The following is a 21977-nucleotide window of genomic DNA, read 5'->3' as shown; positions in this document are numbered from 1 at the left end:
GAGTAAATTAACTTTGTGGTTTACAGGGAACTCGTTATTATTAATACTACTCTAATCATCTGCCCTGATAATATTCAGGAAATGTTGGTTCTTCTTTCAGCCAACTTTTTAAGAAGATTAAGGAGTTTCTAGGCCCATTGTGAATGGGCCAAGTATTGACAATTATATAAATATCAAATCTGGAAAATATTTTCTCATAGAAGCAATGTTAAAGTTTGTGGCTGGGGTCTTAATTGGTATCAGAAGCATTTTAAAAATTATTAAAGTTTCTATGGGAAGTCGTGGGATTCCATATGTAAAGATCCCTTATTGATAACTCAATTTTGAGAAGTAAGCTCCTTCTGTCTTTCTCTCTATGCCACCCTAGGTGTGTGGGTTGCCTTTTCCCCTTCACCAGGGGTTTGTTTGCATGAATCGGGGATATGTCTTTTTTTCTGGGTTAGACCACATTTTGATTCTTTTTAAGAACGCATTACACCTGGGCTTCATAGTCTTGGTGGAGAGATGCTCATAGTGACAAGTAAACAAACAAAGAATAACAGGCCTACATTCAAAATGTAGAGTCCATACAGGGGATGATTGTGCTGCCTTTTTATTATAGATCCCAACACCATAATATCACATTTGGAGTTTACCACATTCTGAGGTTATCACAGCAGTTTCAACCATCTGCTTCAGATTTCCTCTTTTTTTCTTTTCACATATCTGAGATAATGTGGTCCGTGTACCTTATCCCCTTAGGGATTTTGTTCAGAACCAGGCATCTGCATCCAAGCTGGTGGTGACCTGTTCTCATCTTCCTTCCTAGTTGCTCTGGGTAAATGTGAGCAATAATAATTAGCATCCACTTAGAGCTCCATTACTTCATTTGAGGCACATTTAGTGCCTAGTACTACTCTCTGTGATCTTCAGGATCACCATCACATGGCAAACAGGTGAACTTCTGAGCATATTTCTCAAGCAAACTTGAAAAGTGTTGGAAATTTCTTTTGTTGCAATATTTGGGGTACATCATTCTGAGAAAATTGCATACAGATCTTTGTTTATCCTTACTAAGGACACTAGATAAAAGTTACTATTTCATTGGCATTTTCCCCCAAAGAAAGGGAAGTATCATTAAATATCTGGTGACTCCTTTGGGGATATTTAGAGCTGTAAAAGTCTACTCAACCTGATGTTTCCTAGAATAGGAATATGTGATGGAGATATATAATGGCCACGACTAGTGCTGTACATTGATTTACTCAATCGATATATTTGGGTTAGTGTCTACCTTGTGCAGATATTCTTTTAGGCGCTGACGATACAGCAATAGATAAGAGATTAAAATCCCTTGGTCTCATGGAGCTTTACATTCTAAAGCATATCAGCGGTCTTAAGCTTTGGGATGATTGCTGTAAGCTTTTGTGTTCTGGAAGGCCCCAAGAGGTCACAGGCTACCTGCTGTCTGGGGTGGCCCTTCCCGCAGCTTTTTCCTGTGAGTTGTAGCAGATCCTTCCTCCTTTCCTTCAGCATGGCACCATTAAGGAGTGTGCACACCTCTGAGTCTGGAGCAGATGGGAGAGAGGCAAGTGGGGAGTCTCATCTAACTTTCTTTTGCTTCTACATGACTTACTTCCCTTGAAAGTGAGACTCTTCCTCCTTGTTTAGCCAGAATACATTTCTCTACTTAAATGGCTTACTCAAAGTGGTTCCCCAGCAACATATGACAAGAGGGAGGCACATTCAATTTCTGCAGTAGTACCTAATTTTACTAGATATTAGAGTATTCTCTTGCTGTGGTAGAGATCATAGTGGCAGATAATTTAGAGACCAAGAGAAGGGAAGAGTCAGAGAATGAATGAGTTTGGTGTGGGGCCCTGGGGCAAGCCCCAGCTGCTGTGATCCCTCTGGCTGAGCAATGACATCACGCAGGATTAATTGAACCAGTAGTGTGATGGAGAGAATTGAACTGGGAGGATGGGTTGACCCTGATGGTTTAGTGGGGGAGCAAGGGATTGTAGCAGTCTGAAAGGTTAATAGCAAGGTGAAGGAAGGAGAAAGACTGTTTCTAGGCAGGACTAGCAGTGTTGAAAGAGAGCAATTAAACACTGAAGTGGAGGCTTTCAGAGCCTATGGTTTTTAAGAAAGGGACTTCTATAAATTGGGAGTGAATAAGTCTGAGAATGCCTGAATATTGGTGCAGTTCTCCATGTACAGTTGTGTTGGTGCCCTCGATTCATGCCTGATTCTCCTTTAACAGCATCACAGAAGGGAACCCTCTGCACAGTGTTAAAGTGTTTACATGTGTTAAAAATGTCAACTTGATTCAGAGATAAACTGCTAGCCATTGCATGTCTCATAGTATGCCATTTTCAAATTGTACCAGCCTTGCATGATCTTCTACCCACAGCAGTATATATATAGTACACATGTCATCTTCAAGCAATAAGAACATGATTGTGATTGTAGAACTTAAACTGTTATACCTAGAGGTATAACTAAAAAGGCACATATACGTTTGCAAGACATGATAAAAGACCAATGCTTTCCATCTGATACAAGGAGATTGAAGAAAGCTTTTTTAGATGGTATTTCAGGCTGCTTTATACTTATTCTTCAATAATAACTATAGATAGTTTCTAATATTATCTATGTTTATTCATATTTTAATTAATGGTGATGATGGTGGTACTTGTCTTGTCCCTTCAGGACAGAGCAAATGTTGCAATTTTGAAACTCATCTAAATAAACAGAGCATGTAGTGAAAAAAAATGAAAAAGCACGTAGAATTCTTCATATACATTCACCATTTTAAATTCCTTATATATATTTTTTCATTATTTTAAGTTATTTATATATTTCTCTTCCCACACACAAAGAAAAGATATAATTTGTTGTGGTTTTGAACAAGAGGGGTAGCATGAGAATAATGTACTGCTTTTTTCCCTTTAATGCTAACATTTTAGCTTAAAGGAAAATATCTACATGCTTTTAACTGAAATTAACTATAACTGAAAACACAACCTGCCTCTCAACTCAATATGTACTTTTTTTTCTCTCTGACTTGCTCTGTCACTTTGTTCCTCTCCAGTCATTTCCTTCCCCTGCGCGCACACACACACACACACACATACACACACACGCACACACACACACAGACTAGACTCATTAGGGGCATATTATAGTGCAATTTGAGTATCAAACTTCTTTTACCTATTTTTCATTCAGTTGAGAAAGGTAAATTGCCGTGGTCTCAGGCTTACTACTCATTTTCTTTAATGCATGATGCAATGATTTCATTTAACTGGGGAATGTATTTTTGAGTGATACATTTTTAGCTGGGTAGATCTAGGCATTTGAATTCATGTTGGCAACACTGTCTTTGAGACTACACCACATCTTTTTTTTCCTGGCGGATGTAAAAACAAACAAGAAAATCAACCTCTTGCAATGACTGTAAAGATGAATATTTGAAAAGCCTGACTCTTTAAAATTGTCTTTCCCTCAACATTCTCTTACACCTTATGCTATACAAACTGTTTTTATTCATAAGTGGTCTCTAAAGATCTGAGAGGAGAATACAGAAATTTTCTGAATAAAATGCATGTAACTATAGATGAAAAGAAGTTTAAGCTTCGAGTGACGTAGTTGAGAAAGCAAATGAGGCTATGCTAACATGAAGTACAAACTTGTAATGAAAAGGTGATGATCGCCACAATATATGTATTTAAATATAATAAATCAAGCAGAGAAAGACAGTTATCATATGGTTTTACTCATATGTGGAAGATAAGCAATAGCATGAAGGACCGTAGGGGAAGGGAGGGAAAACTAATGGGAAGAAATCCAAGAGGGAGCCAAACCATGAGAGACTCTGGAGTCTGGGAACCAAACTGAGGGTTACATAAGGGAGAGGGGTGGGAGGGATGGGGTAACTGGGTGATGTGTATTAAGGAGGGCATGTGTGGTGATGAGCACTGGGTATTATACACAACTAATGAATCATTGAACACTACATCAAAAACTAATGATGCATTATATGCTGGCTAATTGAACATGATTAAAAAAATAAAAAGTAAAAAATAAATAAATGTAATAAATGTGTGATGAATCTGTGGTCACATAGCCTCATTGATGAAAAGGCGTTCATTTATTTGCTCACTCAAGTGACCAGGGTGGGGTGACCCTTATATGCCAAATATTTTGCTCTTCCATGGTCGTTAGAAGATGAATGAACATGGCCCCTGCTGGTGAGGGCCCTTGAGCTTGAGGTAGGATCCATTCACAGAGTACAACACACTGCTGTAAGTGCAAGTGAAAGAGAGATGTGCCCAGGTGAAAGGTGGGGGAGCAGAAGAGAGGTCAGTAACTTGAATTCTGGGGCCACCGGGGTTGGGTATGGTAGAAATCAGAAAACGTTCTGGAGAAGTACATCTAAGCTGTCTGTTCACTGATGAATTATCCAGGCAGTGGGACAGTCTGAGTCATTAATGAGGCAAGAAAGCTAATGTACAAACACTAAGGAGTAAATATGGGCAGTGGAAGGAGACTAGATTAAAGAGAGACTCAAATACCAGGTCAAGAATTTCCTCTGTCCTGCTAAGGAGAATAATCCAGTGCCAATGAGACCAACCTAAAGACTGACAATGAGAATCATGGTAATACCAAAGATACAAATTCTACCTCAAATTTATATGCTGTGATATTATTATAATTTTTAAAATATATTCATGAATATTCTCATTTGATAGAACTTAGCAAGGTGTAAGTGGGGTAATAATACTGTCAAAATTAGGAATGAGAAAAATACAGGGATTTTAGGAATTTGGCCAAGTTATATAACTCTCTGGTATTAGATCAGGGCCTGTGACACAAGTCTCATACTGTAACTAGTGTAGTATGCCACCTGCCCATGTAACAGAGGCACCTTTACTCAAGGCCTTCACTGTATCCTGAAATGTAGGCCAGCTATCTTCTCACCTGTGGGGCTGTTCAGTGGAACTTCTATTCAGTAGAATAGGACTAGGTCAAGGGTCAGCCCCATTGATGGGTAAAGAAAACTCATATTGTACGTATAATTCATTCTCTTTACATGAGAGGAGCAGATTAAGGAATAGTCTATAATAATTAGTAATAATAGGGTGGTAGTTATTAATTATAGTTAGTAATATATACTACTAATATATTATCTGTAATAATAATAATAACTGGTAACAACAATGACAAATATGTTTAGGTCAGGAGCCAAACACCAAGCAAAGTGCTTTGCATTTATTTCTCAACTGCGTGAAGCAAGTACTGCCATTGCTCCCGTTTTACAGGTGAGCAAACTGAGGTTTGGCACTTGCACAAGTCACACAAATGGTAAGTAGAAGTGTAATTCGTACTGGGATTTGTCTGATGTCACAGCCCAAGCTCTTCACCGCCATGTGAAACTGCCGCTTGATTTATACAGCACCTATACTGTACCATATGTGAATTGTTGGTATTTAATAAACCATATGGAGACTTCTTCCTTTGTTCCAAGAATTCTGCTGCAGAGGCTGTTATTCTGTAGATAAAGGAACCCTGTCCTAAAATGTTTACTAACTACCACTTGGTCCTGCTGTTAAAAAAAAGAAGAAAAAAGAAAAAAAAAAAGAAAAATGAAAGACACCAAATGCCTTAGACCCTAATGCAATTTGGTTTACTGTTTCTTTACTAATCCAGCTTCATGGGCTGGGATGTAATGGAAATTTATTAGGAACCCTGTTTCTTGAATAAAAATGCACAAACCAAAGGAATAATATAAAGCTGAACATGTTGAAATCTGTTAATTTTCATTGGCGTTTGAACTTCAGGTTTGGCTTCTGTTTCTGACAACCCAAAGAATATGGGGCTGTCTTCTTGCATTTCGATGTGTTTGCAGCTATTCTTTCTCTGCCTGTGGTAGGGAACGCACGATCAGGTACTCAGATGTGACAGGATGATGGAAATGAGAAAGTGAAGACGACACATGGGAAGGAAGTAATTAACCAGAATGCATATTTATCATAGTCTGTCATTGTTTACAAACAATATAATGATTCCTGATTGTAGAATTAAACTCCAGGCTCCCAGTTTGTGAAGTCAATCAAATAACCCCAGCAGGTGCAGATCAGCTGAAGGACTAACCAAGGAAGTCTTCTGATATACAGGATAGGACTAGAGACAGAACATCTTCTGTCAAAAACAGATCGCTTGTGGAAGATTTCAATAATCTGTGTATTGGGATGTCTTCACCACTGACACAACCATGGCATAATGGGTAAGAACTGAATTTATAACAGAAAAATTCTCTGCTCTTATACCCAGCTCAGACAAATCTTTTACTTTCCCGAGCCTTGCTTTTCTCATCTATAAAGTGGGAATAAGGAGATATATCTCGTAGAGTACCTGCTGTCCAGCTCTACTCCTGGAAGTCACCATATCTTTTGCCTGGACTCTGCAATAGCCTAACTGGCTTCCCTGCCTCCATTCTTGCTCACCAACAATCCGCCCTCTAGGGAGCAGCAAGGGTAAGCATGTAATAAAGACAAATTAAAGTCATGAAATTCCTGTGTTAAAACCATCCGTCTTAGGCCACCTGGGTGGGCCTAAGCCAATCTGCCTTTGGCTCAAGTCATGATCGAGCCCTGAGTTGGGCTGTCTGCTCAGTGGGAAGCCTGCTTCTCCCTCTACCTCTGCCCCTGTTCGTGGGCTCTCTCTTGCTCACTCTGTTTCTCAAATAAATAAATAAATAAATAAATAAAATCTTTCAAAACAAAACAAAAACCCATCCGTCTTAATGCCCTGGTATAAAACCCTAATTCTTGATTGTAGCCTTTGCAGTCCTAGTGGATTTGGCCCCTGTCCGGCTCTCTAACCTCATTTTCTACACCTCCTCCTCTTTCAGCACATTCAAGCCCTGCAGACTTTCTTTCTGTTCTCTGCATTCCATCTTATTCCTGTCTCAGGACCTTTGCATTTGAAGTTCCTTTTGCCTGTAATGACTTCTACATGATCTTCACAGGCTGGCTTCTTTTGGACATTGGATCTCTGCTTAAATGTTACCTTTTCTGGAGATGCCAACTGACTACTCCATCTATTGATTACAACCCTCTCACCCCAACTCTCTGCATCATATTATCCTGTCTTAGTTTCTTTGCAGCCCTCAGCTCTATCTGAAATTTTATTATGGTTTACTTGATTAGAGTTTCTCTTTCTTAGCAGAATGTAAATCCCTGTGGCTAGGTCTGAACCCATTGCCTACACAGTGTCTAGCAGAGACCCATCAAATATTAGTCGAATGCTGATTGAATAAATGCAAGGATCAAAAGAGGTATAATGAATGAAAATGGTTCTATAATCTATTAAGTATTGTACAAATAATAGGTTTCATAATTTCTTATCTCCTGCTAAGTCATGACTCCTCTCAAATCTTTGTCAAAGTGGAATGAGCATAATTTTCAGATAGAAATTCTCTTTCAAATGGGAACTTACTTTCCAGGAACTTATAGTTTAATGAAAGACAAGAATAACACAAGAGTAAAATTGAATGTCTTATAAAAAATGTAAGATAACTTATATTCATATTACTGAGGTCACTTTTCTGTTTTACACCATGCTACTCGGTACAACTGTATGGATGTGGGCAAGTCACACAGAAGTGTTGAAACAAAGACATCTTTATGGAATTAGAGAAGTATGGGGGAAAAATGGAATTTGAAATAGTGTTTGTGAGGAGAGAGATCAGACTTTATCCATTTGGATCTTCTAGAGGCCCATAAGAATTCCCAGATTTAGGGGCGCCTGGGTGGCTCAGTCATTGAGCGTCTGCCTTCAGCTCAGGGCGTGATCCCAGCGTTATGGGATTGAGCCCCACATCAGGCTCCTCCGCTGGAAGCCTGCTTCTTCCTCTCCCACTTCCCCTGCTTGTGTTCCCTCTCTCGCTGGCTGTCTCTCTGTGTCAAATAAATAAATAAAATCTTAAAAAAAAAAAAAAAGAATTCCCAGATTTAACTTGTTACTTTTAACCTCCTCTCCCCCAATTCCCAAACTTTTCCTCATCCTGGCACCTTTTCATGTACCTGCTGGCCTTTTGTGTATATTCTTTGGAAAAATGTCTGTTCACCTTGTCTGCCAATTTTTTGATCAGATTTTTTTTTGTTATTGAGTTATAGGAGTTCTTTATATATTTTGGATGTTAACTGTTTATCAGATACTTGGTTTGCAGACACTTGCTCCCATTCCATAAGTTGCCTTTTCATTTTGCTGATTGTTTCTTTTGCTGTACAGAAGCTTCTTAGTTTGATATAGTCCCACTTATTGATTTTTGCTTTTGCTGTTTGTGCTTTTGGTGTCATATTCAAAAAATCATTACCAAGACCAGTTGTCAAGGAGATTTTCCCCTATGTTTTCTTCTCGGAGTTTTATGGTTTCAGGGTTTATGTTTAAGTCTTTAATCCATTTTGAGTTAAGGCAATCCCTGTCAAAATTCCAATGGCATTTTGCACAGAAATAGAAAGAAAAATCCAGGACGCCAGGCTGGCTTAGTTGGTGGAACATGCAACTCTTGATCTTGGGGTTGTAAGTTCAACCCCCACGTTGGGTGTAGAGTTTACTTAAAAAATAATAATAAATAAAAATTAAAATAAAAAAAGAAAGAAAAATCCTAAAATTTGTATAAAGCCACAAAAGATCTTGAATAGCCAAAGCAATCCTGAGAAAGAAGAACAAGGCTTTCTGACCTCAAACTGCACTACAAAGCAATAGAAATCAAAACAGTATGGTATTGGCATAAAAATAGACTCAGAGTTCAGTAGAAGAGAATCAAGAGCCCAGAAATAAACCCTCACATATATATGGTCAACTAACATTTGACAAGGGAGCCAAGAGTACTCCATGAGGAAGGATAGTTTCTTCAATAAATGGTACTATGGAACCTGGATAACCACATGAAGAAAATGAAATTGGACTCTTATACCACTCTTTTGGTTCTCTTGCTTTTCTTTTTTTTAAAAGATTTATTTATTAGGGCGCCTGGTTGGCTCTGTTGGTTAAGCATCTGCCTTTGGCTCAGGTCATGATCTTGGGGTCCTGGGATTGAGTTCCCCTTCAGGGGGATGCTTCTCCATCCCTCCCCCGCCCTCTCCCTCACTCAAGCCGGCTCTCTCATGCTCTCTCTCTCTCTTTCACTCTCTGTCATTTATTTGAAAAGGCAGAGAGATAGGGAAACTTAAGCAGACTTTGCACTAAGTGGAGAGCCCCATGGGGGGCTCAATCTCAGGACCCTGAGATCATGACCTGAACCAAAACCAAGTCAGAGGCTTAACTAACTGTGTCACCCAGGTGCCCCTCTTTTGGTTCTCTTTTTTAAAAGCTCTTTCCCAGCCACTTTCCAAATGTAAACAATTAATAATGTGTCACTAGGAATCTAATAATCAATTAAGAGAAGGGAATATCTTTAATAATCAGAGACCAAGAAATGTAGAATTCAGATCTCTTTCAGTCTAACTTCCCTGTGATTATCAGAGGGAGAATTGTTTTCCATCCTTTGCTGTCTGAAAGTCAGTAGTGCCAATTTATGTTGGGTAGCACTCCTTTGCTTTCATTTATATTGGGTATGCATGTTAAGCCACTTCAAAGACTGTTTTAAGTGAATTAACCATGGAGGTAATGGTGGGCTCCATGACTTTTTTTTTTTTATTTGGGTGGGCTCTGTGATTGAAGGAAGTTTCTCCCCAACAGAGGAGAGTGAGTTGGGCAATTTTATGAGGTTATGCATTTGTATGTAAGTACTATGACTTAAGAAAAACAGGAAGGGGTGCCTGGGTGGCTCAGTTAGTTGAGCATTGGGCTGTTGATTCCAGCTCAAGGCCCAAGGTTGGGTTCCACATTCAGTGGGGAGTCTATTTGATATTCTTTCTCCCTTTCCCTCTTCCCCTCCCCCTGCTCATGTGCTCTCTTTCTCTCTTTCACACACACTCTCTCTCTAATAAATAAATAAAATCTTAAAAAAAGAAATAGGAAAATCATATATAAAGGTGTAACAGTGAACTATCATCACTGTTTTATCCTCTTTCAGGAATTTACCCTTTCAGGAATTCTTACTGTCCTTAGAGCCACTGCAGGTGACATATGACAATTCTTGCCCCAGAGCCAAGGGGAGGGGAACTTATCTACTAATGTTTTGTTCTTCAGCTATATGTTTTCCTAAATATTATCAATCTGTGCAAATGGGATCAATGCTTTGGTAAACGGCCCATAATGAGACTAGAAAGTAGAGATCTGGGTTAAGTAATAGGAAGACGAAGAAAAGCAGAAGAAATAAGAAGTTACCTGTCAAGTTATCATTATTGAAATTACCTTTTAAATACTTCACGACTGTAACTACTATCAACATTGCCAATTTGGGTATCAAAGTAATCAGTTATCTTAAAAAAAAAACAAAACACAACCCATTATTCAATGGGCATTGAATATATTCTAGGCACTGCAGGCACGCTGTGAACAAATAGCATTTAATTCTCACCCTCCTACCAGAGAAGTATTGTTATTTCTAACATTTTTAGATGGGGAAACTGCAAGTCACCAGCAGAGTTGTGCCCCATTCCAGTGTTTTTGATTCTAAAGCCCAAGTTCTGAACCACAAGGTTTTAATTATTGCCTGACCTCTTATGGAAATTCCAGGCCTGCAGCTCAGCTTGTCTCTTAGAGACTTGAGGTTGGTTGTTTACCAGCTGTGTCCCTCAGTTAGCCCTTCTATAAAATGTGAATAACAGTAGAGCCTACTGCATAGGGGTGTTATAAATCTCAAGTGAGATTCTGAAAGGAAAGTACAGAACAACACTTGGAATGTAGTAAACGCTCAATTTAACTTTGTTTCTTATCATTACATGATTATTAATATAAGCTGCGGCTGTGTGGGAAAAGTCTTTGGGTAGAGCCACCATTGTCCCATTTTGAAATCCTAATGAAAAGAATAGTAATGAACCAGTGGCCAATTAGCAGAGATAACATGTTCAGGCAGAGCTGCTAAATTGTGTAAATCTTATTCTGTTATCTGAAGTTAGCCTGGTGAAGATGAAATGTTTTTTCCATTTTATGAAAGGTAAAAAGGGCAACTCAGTTTTCTTCCTTCCTTTCACTTGGCTTCTTTTGAAACTTATTGTGAATGGAAGGGTTGTTTTTGCCCAATAAGCTCCTTTCAGAAAGGCAGTGTTCTCAGGAGCATCAGAGTATAACAATGGAACAGGTAATAGTCTTGGAGTCCAATCTACCAAAAATCAAATCCTAGTTCCACCTTTTACTAACTTTGTGATTTAGGGGCAAATTAGTCAAATTTTGTGGAATTCAGTTTCCTCATCATAAAATAGGAATACTATTTACCTTAGAACAGCAGTTCTCAACTGGAGGTGATTTTGCTGCCTGGAGGACATTTGGCAATACCCAGAGAGGTTTTTAGTTGTCTTGACTGAAGAAGGGAGTAGAGAGTAGTGATAGAGGCCAGGGTTGGCCTGCTGATACACATCCTACAATGCACAGGACAGCACCCAGAGCAAAGAATTATGCATCCCAAATGTCAATAATGGGAAACCCCGCCTTAGAGCATTGTTAGAATAAGATATTTGTAAAGCACTTAGTATTGCCCATGACATGTGGTACATTCTCATTTTTCACTGATGCCATTTGTGAATTCCTAGGCTTCCTCTGTCAAGTCCAAGCATTGTGATAAACTAATTCACACTGAGGTGTCAGACTTGTTCTTACACAGTGGGTACTTGCATTTTAAAATAAGGCCTTTGAGATGTTGACTCTGAGTAAATCTCTCTGGTGAAATGTGAATCTTCCTGAAAGCTGAGGAAGTGTGATCCCACTGAGCCTCCTACTCAGGAGGTAGGAATTAGGTGTTGGAATTCCTTACCTCTCTTCACTGGTTGTGATGGTTCAGGGAGATGGTGCAGGTAAAGTGCCAGGCCCTGTGTGTGGCTTAGGGTTAGGTGCAAACATAGGTTAGCGTTATCATCAGGCAGAGGTACCACTCATGCTCCCTCCTCCTTAGTTGCTGTCTCTGTCTCTCTGTGTCTCTCACCATTTCTTTCTTTAACGTTTCTCTCTCTGTATCTCACCATTAAGCATGTGATCATATGGTAGGAATCTGGTTTCTCCAGACTCTTCTGTCTTGTGCTTATCTTGCTGTACTCAACAGTGGACTCTTCCTGTGAGTTTCCCCACTCCAGATGAAAGATTGTCCAGATATGAAACCCTCTCCAGTTGGGCGTAATTTTTGTCCATAGAGCTCCACGCCTTCTGAGCTGTGTCTCTGGCAAGGTCCCAATCAGGGCTCCAGACTTGGAGTTCAGCTCTGATGCTTACTATTAGGCCCCTTTCTTTCTCCTCAGTATTATAAAGCAAGGGTGCTCAGAGGCCTCTGAGGTCTTTTCCGGGTGTCACACCCTAAGGTTCTGCCTGCCCGCAGTGAGCTCTGCACCATCATCCAGGTGGTCCTTCTCATGGCTGGATGTGCTTCTCATCGTCCAAGGTTTTCTAGTCAACCTAACTCCCTTTGAAGTAGTTTATGACTTATAAATGTTTTTAAGACACTTTTATGTTATCTGTGATTCTCATAAATTCACAGGGTTCTCTAGCGTGTAAACTTCGCTGGGTTAATTTGGCTTTTTTTTTTTTTTTTTAATTCTACCAGGAGGATCAATAGACGTTTAGGTTTGCATTTGATGATAAACCATAGGTTATTGTGTTTTGATTTTTCCCTGTTTGAGGAGGTATCACATTATTGGTTGGCTGTTTAAAATTCACTAAGCAGTATTAGTAACTGTTATATCTTAATTAACTGGCAAAGGGCTTTTTTTCCTGTATGAATTGAATGCATACTTCAAATACTGCCAACTGCTACCAGGGCAGCTGTGGTAGCACTGAGGCGTGATGGAGGGAGGTAGCATGCCCACACGTCAGGAAGGGCACCCATGACACTTCCTCCTTCATTTCACTGCTTTCCGTTCTTTCCAGGCAGCTTGGGGAACAGAACTAAGAGCTCTTATATAATGGTAACAGTCCTATGGATTTTCAAGTTGTTAGTTAGCTGATTACTTCTGAAAGTGACTGAAGTGCTGGAATCACTGGGACTATCATGTCTTAAAGTCAACACTTTCACCCTGTGGGTCTATTAGAATTTTTAATATCTCTGGTAGAAAACTCTCGTGGCATTGAATATGTGCCCCCCCCCCAAAAAAAACCCAGCAGACGCTTTGTATTAAAAGATCTGAACTGGAGGGGCGCCTGGGTAGTGCAGTCATTAAGCATCTGCCTTTGGCTCAGGGCGTGATCCCAGCGTTCTGGGATCGAGCCCCACATCAGGCTCCTCCGCTGGGTGCCTGCTTCTTCCTCTCCACTCCCCCTGCTTGTGTTCCCTCTCTCACTGGCTGTCTCTATGTCAAATAAATAAATAAAAATCTTAAAAAAAAAAAAAAAAGACCTGAACTGGAATTCTCTGTCACTGATCCAGTCTGTAACGGGATCAGGTAATTAACCACTTTGACCTACAATCTCCTCTTCTGTAAAAAGGAAAGAACATCCACCTCATATAATATTCTGAAGATTATATATGGTGCTGAGCACAATAATCAGCACAAAGGGGGCCCTCAATAAATTATATCTAATTATATCTATTATTATTATGCTAAGTTTCTGGTGTTGGAGGTATAGCTGTTATCCACTCCCAGAATGACTGTGTACAACAGGTGGCAGGAGAGCCTGAGTATGTCTCCTGAGAGTGTTAGTCAACTTTGTTGGAACTAGTGTAGTGAAGAGGTACCATTCCCTAGAAGAAACTAGTTACCTATAAAGTAGTTTAGCCATGTGGGAGCACTTGCCCCTAAAGAACTGGCCAACATTAGTGCTAGAGTTATGCAAGCGCTCAGAAGAGGACAAAGGTAAATTAGACAGACATTCAGTGTTTATATGAATGTGATGTTGTGTTCAAGATGCTTACCATATTTAAGACAAAACTAACTCACACTAGATTAAGCAAAATTTCTGGCATATGAAATTATAAGCCCAGGAATGGGGCCAACTTGAGACAACACAGACACAGCAGGGTTCTGTCTCTTGACTACGTTCTGCTCTGCCTGTCTTGCTTGGCTTCTTTGTGCATGAATGTCCTCTTGCCAACCTGTAGGAAAGATGGCCAGTGAACTCACATCCCCCTGGCTTGGCAACATCCCACATCATAGAACATATATTATCCATAAACTCTAGTGGACGGTTTCAGTGAAGACTCTGATTCACACAACTTGGGTCCCACGGTTGGGACATGGGAAGTTCAGATATGGGTCAGATGTCCTCCCCTTGTGGCTAGCCATGGCAGCGTGGGTGACAGTCCCTTCAGGACCAAGTGGAGTTAGGAAGAGGTAGTTCCAAATGGGAGGAAAAGGCTGTTTCTACTGGAAAAGGGGACAAACAAACCCTATAATAATGACATATACATTTCATTCTAAGAGACAAAAGACCCTCAGATGTTGATTGAGGGGAGTTATAGGGTGAGTTGTTAGTGCGCCTAGTTCAAGCTTATGAAAAATAAGTAAAGAAAAATGTTAGAGGGAGTGGCCAGGCTGGAGGCCAGGGTGGGAAAAGGGATGAGGATGGGCTGTGGGACTTGCCTATGAAACAGGGAAATGAAGACTTTGGGGGCAGGAGTAACTAAGTAGGATCTTAACGGAGAAATGCTGAGACCAGGAGGAGGAAATACAGTAGGGAGAAAGAAAGGAAGAAAGGGCAAAAAGCACCTGGAAAATGAGATATGTGTATCATCCAGGAACATTGGAAGAGCACGGCAATAGGCCAGGAACTCAGAATTCAGGATTTCCTGCCTTACGCAAACCATCACATTGCTTTATTCAGAGGGAAACCCCACAAGTGAAAATCCTGACCCAGGAGGGTATGATTGAGTATCACCAAATTGGAAAATGATATGAATAGAGACCATGGTTGAGTGGTTAGGAAAGTTAATTTTTACTGAAGTTGTGTAATGCCTTTAAGGATTTTTTAAATCAATAAATGATGATCAATTAAAAAATTATATATGTGTGTACACACACAAGCACGTACATCCATTGATTAAATTCTGGATATGCTTCTGGATCTTGCTGTTACCTCTGCTGGTCAGCACATTGTTGTCACATGCCTAGGAGTATACCTAAATATTTTCCACTTTAATTACCTTTGCATGTCAGATTTTCTCATCCCTTTGTGTGTGTGTGGAAGGTTTACTGTCTCTTTCACACACCCTAAACCAAAATTTGTTTTCTGTACCATCATCCATTTCCTCTCCCATTCATTTGTCATGCATCTACTACAATGTGCCCTGAAACCTTGGTCTGTATGTGGCCTGGAGTGTGCCAGAAGGGAGCAAACATGGGCCTTACAGTCAGGTGTGGGAAAACAGACATTATTACACATGGTGGTGATGCAGAAGAGGTGGGCTGGAGGGTGGGACTGGGTCCGATCGGGTTGGGGGATAGAGGTGATGCTGCTTTGAGAAAGTGTTGTCTAAGCTGAGCATTGGAGGACAAAACAGAACTAAACAGGTGAAAATCGGAAACTAAGTGTTCGAGGCAGAGGGAGAGCAAATACAAAACCCTAAGGTGTAAGAAAGGGCAGCAGGGCAGGAACTGAACTCTGTGATAGTTTTCTGTTGTTTCCATTTCCCGACTCCTGTGTTTGAGCACATATTCTAGCAGGTCAAGAACTGTCTTTCTTTTCTTTCCCATCCCTGGCAGGGTCAGCGTACACATATTAAGCTGTTGTCTCTTAGCCCCAAACCCACTTCTCGATTCTGACTTGTGATGCTGGGACTGGGATTCAGCTAGCCACACTTTGCATTTGCCCAGCTGGCTTCCCCTTGGGTTCTGTGCTGTCATAGGGGTTGTGAGAGGAAGGCTGTAGGACAGGAGCAGAGGAGGGACTGCTTGTCAGCTCTCTGCTCATCAGCATCAACCCAGGTTTTCTTTCTTTATTTTATTATCAGAAGCAATTGGTCCCAGTTCGTGATTTTGTTTTGTTCCATACCCTGCAGAGCCAGGCCGTTCAGAGATACCAGGACCGGCAGGAAACATGCCCTCCTCAGATGCTTGGGTGCCACCTCCACAGGGTGGCTTTTACAAGCTTCCAGGTTCTGATAAACCCGTCTTCAGTTTGTCTCCCCAGTGCTAAATGTGGTAGCTGCCTCCTGCAGTCACGATAGTTGTCTCTTCAGTGCTCTCTTTTTGCATCTCTTTTACTGGTCCAGTACCTGTTTTAACAATTCCTTATATTCAGTTCTCCCTATGAAGATTACAGGTGCAATGCCTGTTTTCTTGACTGGCCCTGACTGATGCATGAATGATTTAACTGTCTGCTCTTACCCAAATCTGCCACCTCTTAATGAGGAGCCCCAGCTGGGCCCATCCAAGGCCAAATGTCCATGAGTGGAAGAGGAAGCTAGAAAGGATGATTATCAAGCTGGAAAATGTATTTTTCTCAGAAGCTTGCACAGCCTGCCTATTCCCAGTCTCTACTATGAAATATCTTCTCCAAGGTTAGCAGAATTATAAAAACATCAATTTGACCATTATTGACTTTTCAACTGGGATACCAAGAAAGTCTTTCAGCAGCCTCAATAAATTAGATCTGGCCACCTAGCTCCCAGACTGGCAGGCTCCTACATCATTGACAGAGAAGACAGGGGAAAGCAGTTTTCCCAGCTGTTGCTGTAAATGATGTGCTTTGTGTTCACAACCATTAGCAGGTGGAGAATTTGAAGTGTGGGTAGATTGCAGAGCTGCGTCTTTTAAAAATGCATAAGCACTTTGTGAGTTTGCTAAGTCATGTTTCACTGGGCTCAGTTTGAATTTTTCATAGGGAAGAAATATTCTGTAGTCTTTCCCTTTCATTCCTTCTTTATCAGTAAGGAGTTCTGCAGTTAGGGCTGTAGTCAAAAGGGGCCACGTACAATCATACAACTTGCCTGATTGGTCCTCAGTTTTTCGAAGTTGTAAAATGTTGGAAGATTTGAACTTTAAGCACTTAGGGCGATTGAGGGTCCTGCTTCTCCCCCCTTTAATCCAAAATGCAGATTACTCCTGGCTCTGGGTTTAAATTTATTTTATGTGTCTTCAAGCAAATTCTTATTTCAGAAGGCTCATCCATTTGTGAAATTGTAAGCAGTGTACAGTAAAGGAAACTTCTTTCCAAAACTGTACCCTGGTTACATACTATGTGCCAGACACTGCACATGCTTGTGGTTACTCTCCACTCCCATAGCAAATCCAGACATTACTAAATGTCATTATACATTTTCTCGATGAGTTCAGTGTCAGCATCAGTGTCCTTCCTCACATGATGTTCCAGCCAGACCTAAGAATTGGTCGGAGAGCATACTGGGAGAAACGTACCAATCCTATCTAACAAGCTCCTCCTTTGTGTTGTTTATGTAGGTTAGTGCCTGGCTTTTGGTAGAGCAAATCAGTATGAATGAATGGAACACTTATTGGGTGCTTCAAACCATGAAACACCTTCACATTAATTGTCTCATTTCATTTTTCTAAAGCCTTTGTGAGGGAGATACTATTATTAGCCTTATTTTTTAGATGAGGAAATTAAGGCTCAGGGAGGTGAAATAATTTATCCAAACTGACAAATTGTGGGGCCTGATTCTGGAGCCTGCAATCTGTGCTGCTACGTTATGATCTTGATACAATTCAACACATGTGTTGAATTCGTTCATTCAGCACTTATCAAACCTCTATGTGCCAGGCACCAAAAATGATGCAATATCCAACAAATTAAGCAATGGTTTATTTAAAAATTTAAAAATCAAGTAGAGCTATTGTGCTTTTTGACCATAAGCCCATTAATAAATCCCTCAAAAGAGTTTTTTTTTTTTTTGCCTTTTTAATATCAATAAATCAGGCTTTTCTTGGGATGAAATGGTTTTCTTCCTATAGCTGGCTAATCAGTTGTAACCTATTTTTTCTTCAAATGGAGAGAATTATTTCAGCCTGTATTGAAACCTCAGCTGATGGGAGCAAAGTTATATTGTAATTTGAAGTAACAAGGTATTTATGAGATCATAATTTGCTATAATTGGGGGGATTCTAGAATACCTTGAGTTACAGAATTGACTTTTCACAGATCCTTCCACATCTGCCAGGACTGGTGAGCACATGTTAGTGGGGCTGCAAGGGCAATGGGTCCACTGCTCACACACATTACTTCTCTGTTGTGGTTTAAAATCTCTGCTCTGGTTAAGTTCTTGGGAAGGGGATAATGAGACAGTGCTTCCCACAAAGAAACAGAGTAGTTACCTTCTCACATTTGACTGTTTTTAAATTTCATGATGACTGTTCACACAGGACCTTCAGCTGCATTCATACCATTTTTTCCTTGATTTCAGTCTAATATATGGACTTCAGAAGCCTTCTTATGAATTGTCTTGCCGAAAATGTTAAAACATTCAAATGTTCTCATAAAATATTGAAACATGTGGTAGTATAATAGGCTCCACTAAAATTAAGTTGTTCGATTTCCTTTTAATAGTGATAGCTCCTAGAGTACAAGTAGAAAGTAATATTTCTATTTGCCTGGAAGCTGGAGGATCCCAGCTGACATTTAAATTCATGATCATCCTAGCAGTTCAGGGAAGGTAGCTGTATCCGCTCTGGGTTCTTGGCTTGGACATGCAGTGGAGGGTTGTGTGTAGTTTTCCACATAAACATGCAGGGCTCCCTCCCGTGATGGTGTTTGTGTTGTTAAATTGCCTTTTAGGAAAGCGTTAGGTTTCTCTTTACCGTGGGTAAGGTAACTTGGGGAGAAAGTTACAGACTTGCATTTCTACTGGTTCAACAGGGTTTACTGCCAAAATAGTTCATCATCTTGTTTTAAGATAATGGGCAGGCATATCTCAGCACATATTTCTTCTTCTCCTTTATGTCTGTCTCCTCTTTCCTCTCCTTTTTTTTTTTAAGGCTTAGATCAGTTTCTGAACTTTTCTCATAAAGGATCATTGTAGATCAGGTCTGGGTTGATATGATTTCCTTGTTTCGACCCAATGCATTGGAACCATTTCTCCATCGAGTCCTATTAGTCTAGGAACGGCTGGGTTTGGAGAGGTAGAGGCAGATTCTGCCTTCAGGAGAAAAATGATTCCCTCAGAATCGGGGCTGGCAGACAAAACATTTCCTATTGCTGGTATTTCCAGTCAGCAGCTGGTGCATGTTGAGCAGTTTCCCTGATGCATGGAAGATATTTATTGGTAATAGCCTGGGATAAGTAGGACATTATTGCTGTGGTGATTCCTTTTGGCTAATTGGATTGTTGCCTTTCATTTAATGGGTATATAAATACAATGATGATTCAGTCACATTTTACAAAGTGTTTTGAAAGAGTGGGTATACTTTAGAGATAATTTTGGAGTTGCGATTTACAAGGGACTTTTTTTTACTCCCTCTGGAAAATATATGTTTCTATATATATTTAAATCATTTAGGTATGTAGATGACAGGCCTTTTACAAGAAGACAGGACATAACTTTCCTATTAGTTTCCATTCTAGGTTTCCTCTACTTTGACCATATTAGAGGTGGCAGTAAAGTGGGATCTTATTATAATGTGATTCATTATTTATGAGAGTAAGATAATAGCAAAAATCAAAATTGGGTCTCCTTTTAAACATATAAAAATACTACATTATCCTTGTCCTCAATATTGGCATCATAAAGGAGCTTCATTTCCTTTATTTTTTATGGCTTAAGTGCAACGAACTATATGAAATAGCCTAGCATATAACGTTTGATGAGTAAATAGTATCAAGTTCATGACTCTAAGAAGACTGAATGTTCAGAGGCTAGAAGGCTGGGAGAAGTGACTTATGTTTAGGAACTTGCTTTGTGTCGTAATTCAGATGCACAGCCACCAACTGTATCTGAAAAATGGATCTGTCTCCAAATAGCTGAATGCAGTGCTGTGAATCAAAACTGAAGAGAGTAGGGAGAGAAGAACTCACACTGGCTTAAATATAATATAGTAGATCATGTAACTTAAAAGTCCCCTGATATTACCAGGTTCAAGTGTGGCTGAATCCAGGTACTTAAAAGTTACTAAAAAGGTACAGCCTTTTATTGAGTTCCTGTACTGTATTCTGAGCTACTTGCTGGAATTACAGCAATGGACACTTCACTGGGCCCACGTCAGGGAATTCGTGGTGAGTAGCTGAGATGAATAAAGTAAAAAGGAATGATGACAAAATGTGATTTGTGCAATAATAGAGGCACTTACAAAGCAAAACCATAATTCAGAGGGGGAAAATGATAAATATTTCTGAGGAGAGGTAAACAGACACTTCAGAGAGAAGTTAAACCCTGAACATTGTTTTTAAAGAAAAGCAGGAATTTTACAGTCAGACAAGTTGAAAAAAAAATGGTTAATTGCTTTGGTTGTGATATTTGGGAAATGTGCATTCAAATCCCAGCTCTGCCCCTTACAAAATGTGCAAACTAGGGGAAGTTTCTTAAATTCTCAGGGTCTTAGTTTCCTTGTATGGAATCTAGGAGTGGAGTTACTCATAGAATTATCATGAGGCTCCCATGAGGTGATGGGTGCACAGAGCTTACATGGGGGCTGGCACAGAGTAAGCCCTCCCTGACTCTTGTAGATTTCCGTTGTCGTACCAGACTGCAATAACGTGGAGCTTTGGATCCGGGTTTAACAAATCAGCCACGGTAAAATCAGGTAGCATTTATTGAGAGTTTACGGTGCGCTACCTACTGCATTAAGGATTTATCTAAATCCTCCCTGCAACTCTAGGGAGTAGGCAAGTGATTATCCTCAATTCCCAGGGGAGGAAATGGAAACTTTGAGAATGTAAGGGGACCATCAAGGTGACAGTGTTGGTTAATGGTGTAACTAAGTAGCTGTGGACTGAAGCACAGCATGCGTTATGAACTTTCTCCCTTCTGTGCACTTGGCTTTAGGTACTCATGTTGCAGCCCACCCTGCATGCCACCCCACTTCTTGTAAAGACATGGTTGTGGACACTTGTGTGTGTGTGTGCGCGCGCGTGTGTGTGTGTGTGTGTGTGTTCAGGTGCTGTTCTGTTCCTCCGGGCTGAGCTGGCTGGTATTAACCCCTTGGGTGCTGTGCTTGCTTGCAGGTGAGCCTTCAAGGTGGTCACCCTCCCACTGCGACTGCTGCTGCAAGAACGCCACAGGTGACAAGGAAGGGGAGAGCGGCACATCTTGCAACGACCTCTCCACCTCCAGCTGCGACAGCCAGTCTGAGGCCAGCTCTCCCCAGGAGACTGTCATCTGTGGGCCTGTGACACGTCAAACCAACATCCAGACTCTGGACCGTCCCATCAAGAAGGGTCCTGTGCAGCTGATCCAACAGTCCGAGATGCGGCGGAAAAGCGATCTGCTCCGGACTCTGACTTCGGGCTCCAGGGAGTCGAACATGAGCAGCAAAAAAAAAGCTGTTAAGGAGAAGCTCTCAATTGAGGAAGAGCTGGAGAAATGCATCCAGGATTTCCTAAAGATCAAAATCCCAGATCGGTTCCCCGAGAGAAAACATCCTTGGCAATCTGAACTTTTACGGAAGTATCATCTATAGGGGAGGGCCGGGGGTGGGAGAAGAAACGAATCATGTCACCATTTGGAAATAAACCTCCTAATGAAATTCGTATTTCAAAAGGAAAGTAATAACTAACAATATGTTTGTTAGAACACAGTAGCCCATTGATATACTACTGCCTATTTACCTAGTTCACCTTAACATTTAAATCCACAGGGTAGATTTCTTTCCAGATGTGGAATGATAAGAATATCTCTTTTTGGTTCCTTGTTCGTTTGTTTGTTAACTGGATACCACGTGCTGAGTATCTTATGTATAATGAGAGCCAGCTATCTAAGAGTAGCTGAGAGGCTTTGGGAGTCCTTTATCCCAAACTGG

At 40.5% G+C, this 21977-nt stretch overlaps 1 protein-coding gene across 1 annotated transcript in view; it reads left to right on the top strand.

The window, feature by feature from the left end:
- KCTD16 (potassium channel tetramerization domain containing 16) overlaps positions 1 to 21638 on the top strand; it is a 249971-nt gene extending 228333 nt beyond the window's left edge. Inside the window, exon 2 of the mRNA XM_008691446.2 lies at positions 21184 to 21638. Coding sequence (XP_008689668.1) covers positions 21184 to 21638 — 455 coding nt within the window. The remainder of the gene's footprint in view (positions 1 to 21183) is intronic.
- Positions 21639 to 21977: the final 339 nt, after the last annotated feature.

This window comes from Ursus maritimus, unplaced genomic scaffold (genome assembly GCF_017311325.1).
Source record: "Ursus maritimus isolate PB19 unplaced genomic scaffold, ASM1731132v1 scaffold_5, whole genome shotgun sequence".
NCBI classification, from domain to species: domain Eukaryota; kingdom Metazoa; phylum Chordata; class Mammalia; order Carnivora; family Ursidae; genus Ursus; species Ursus maritimus.
Note: the sequence above shows the minus strand (reverse complement) of the source record. Positions and strands in the feature narration are given on the sequence as shown.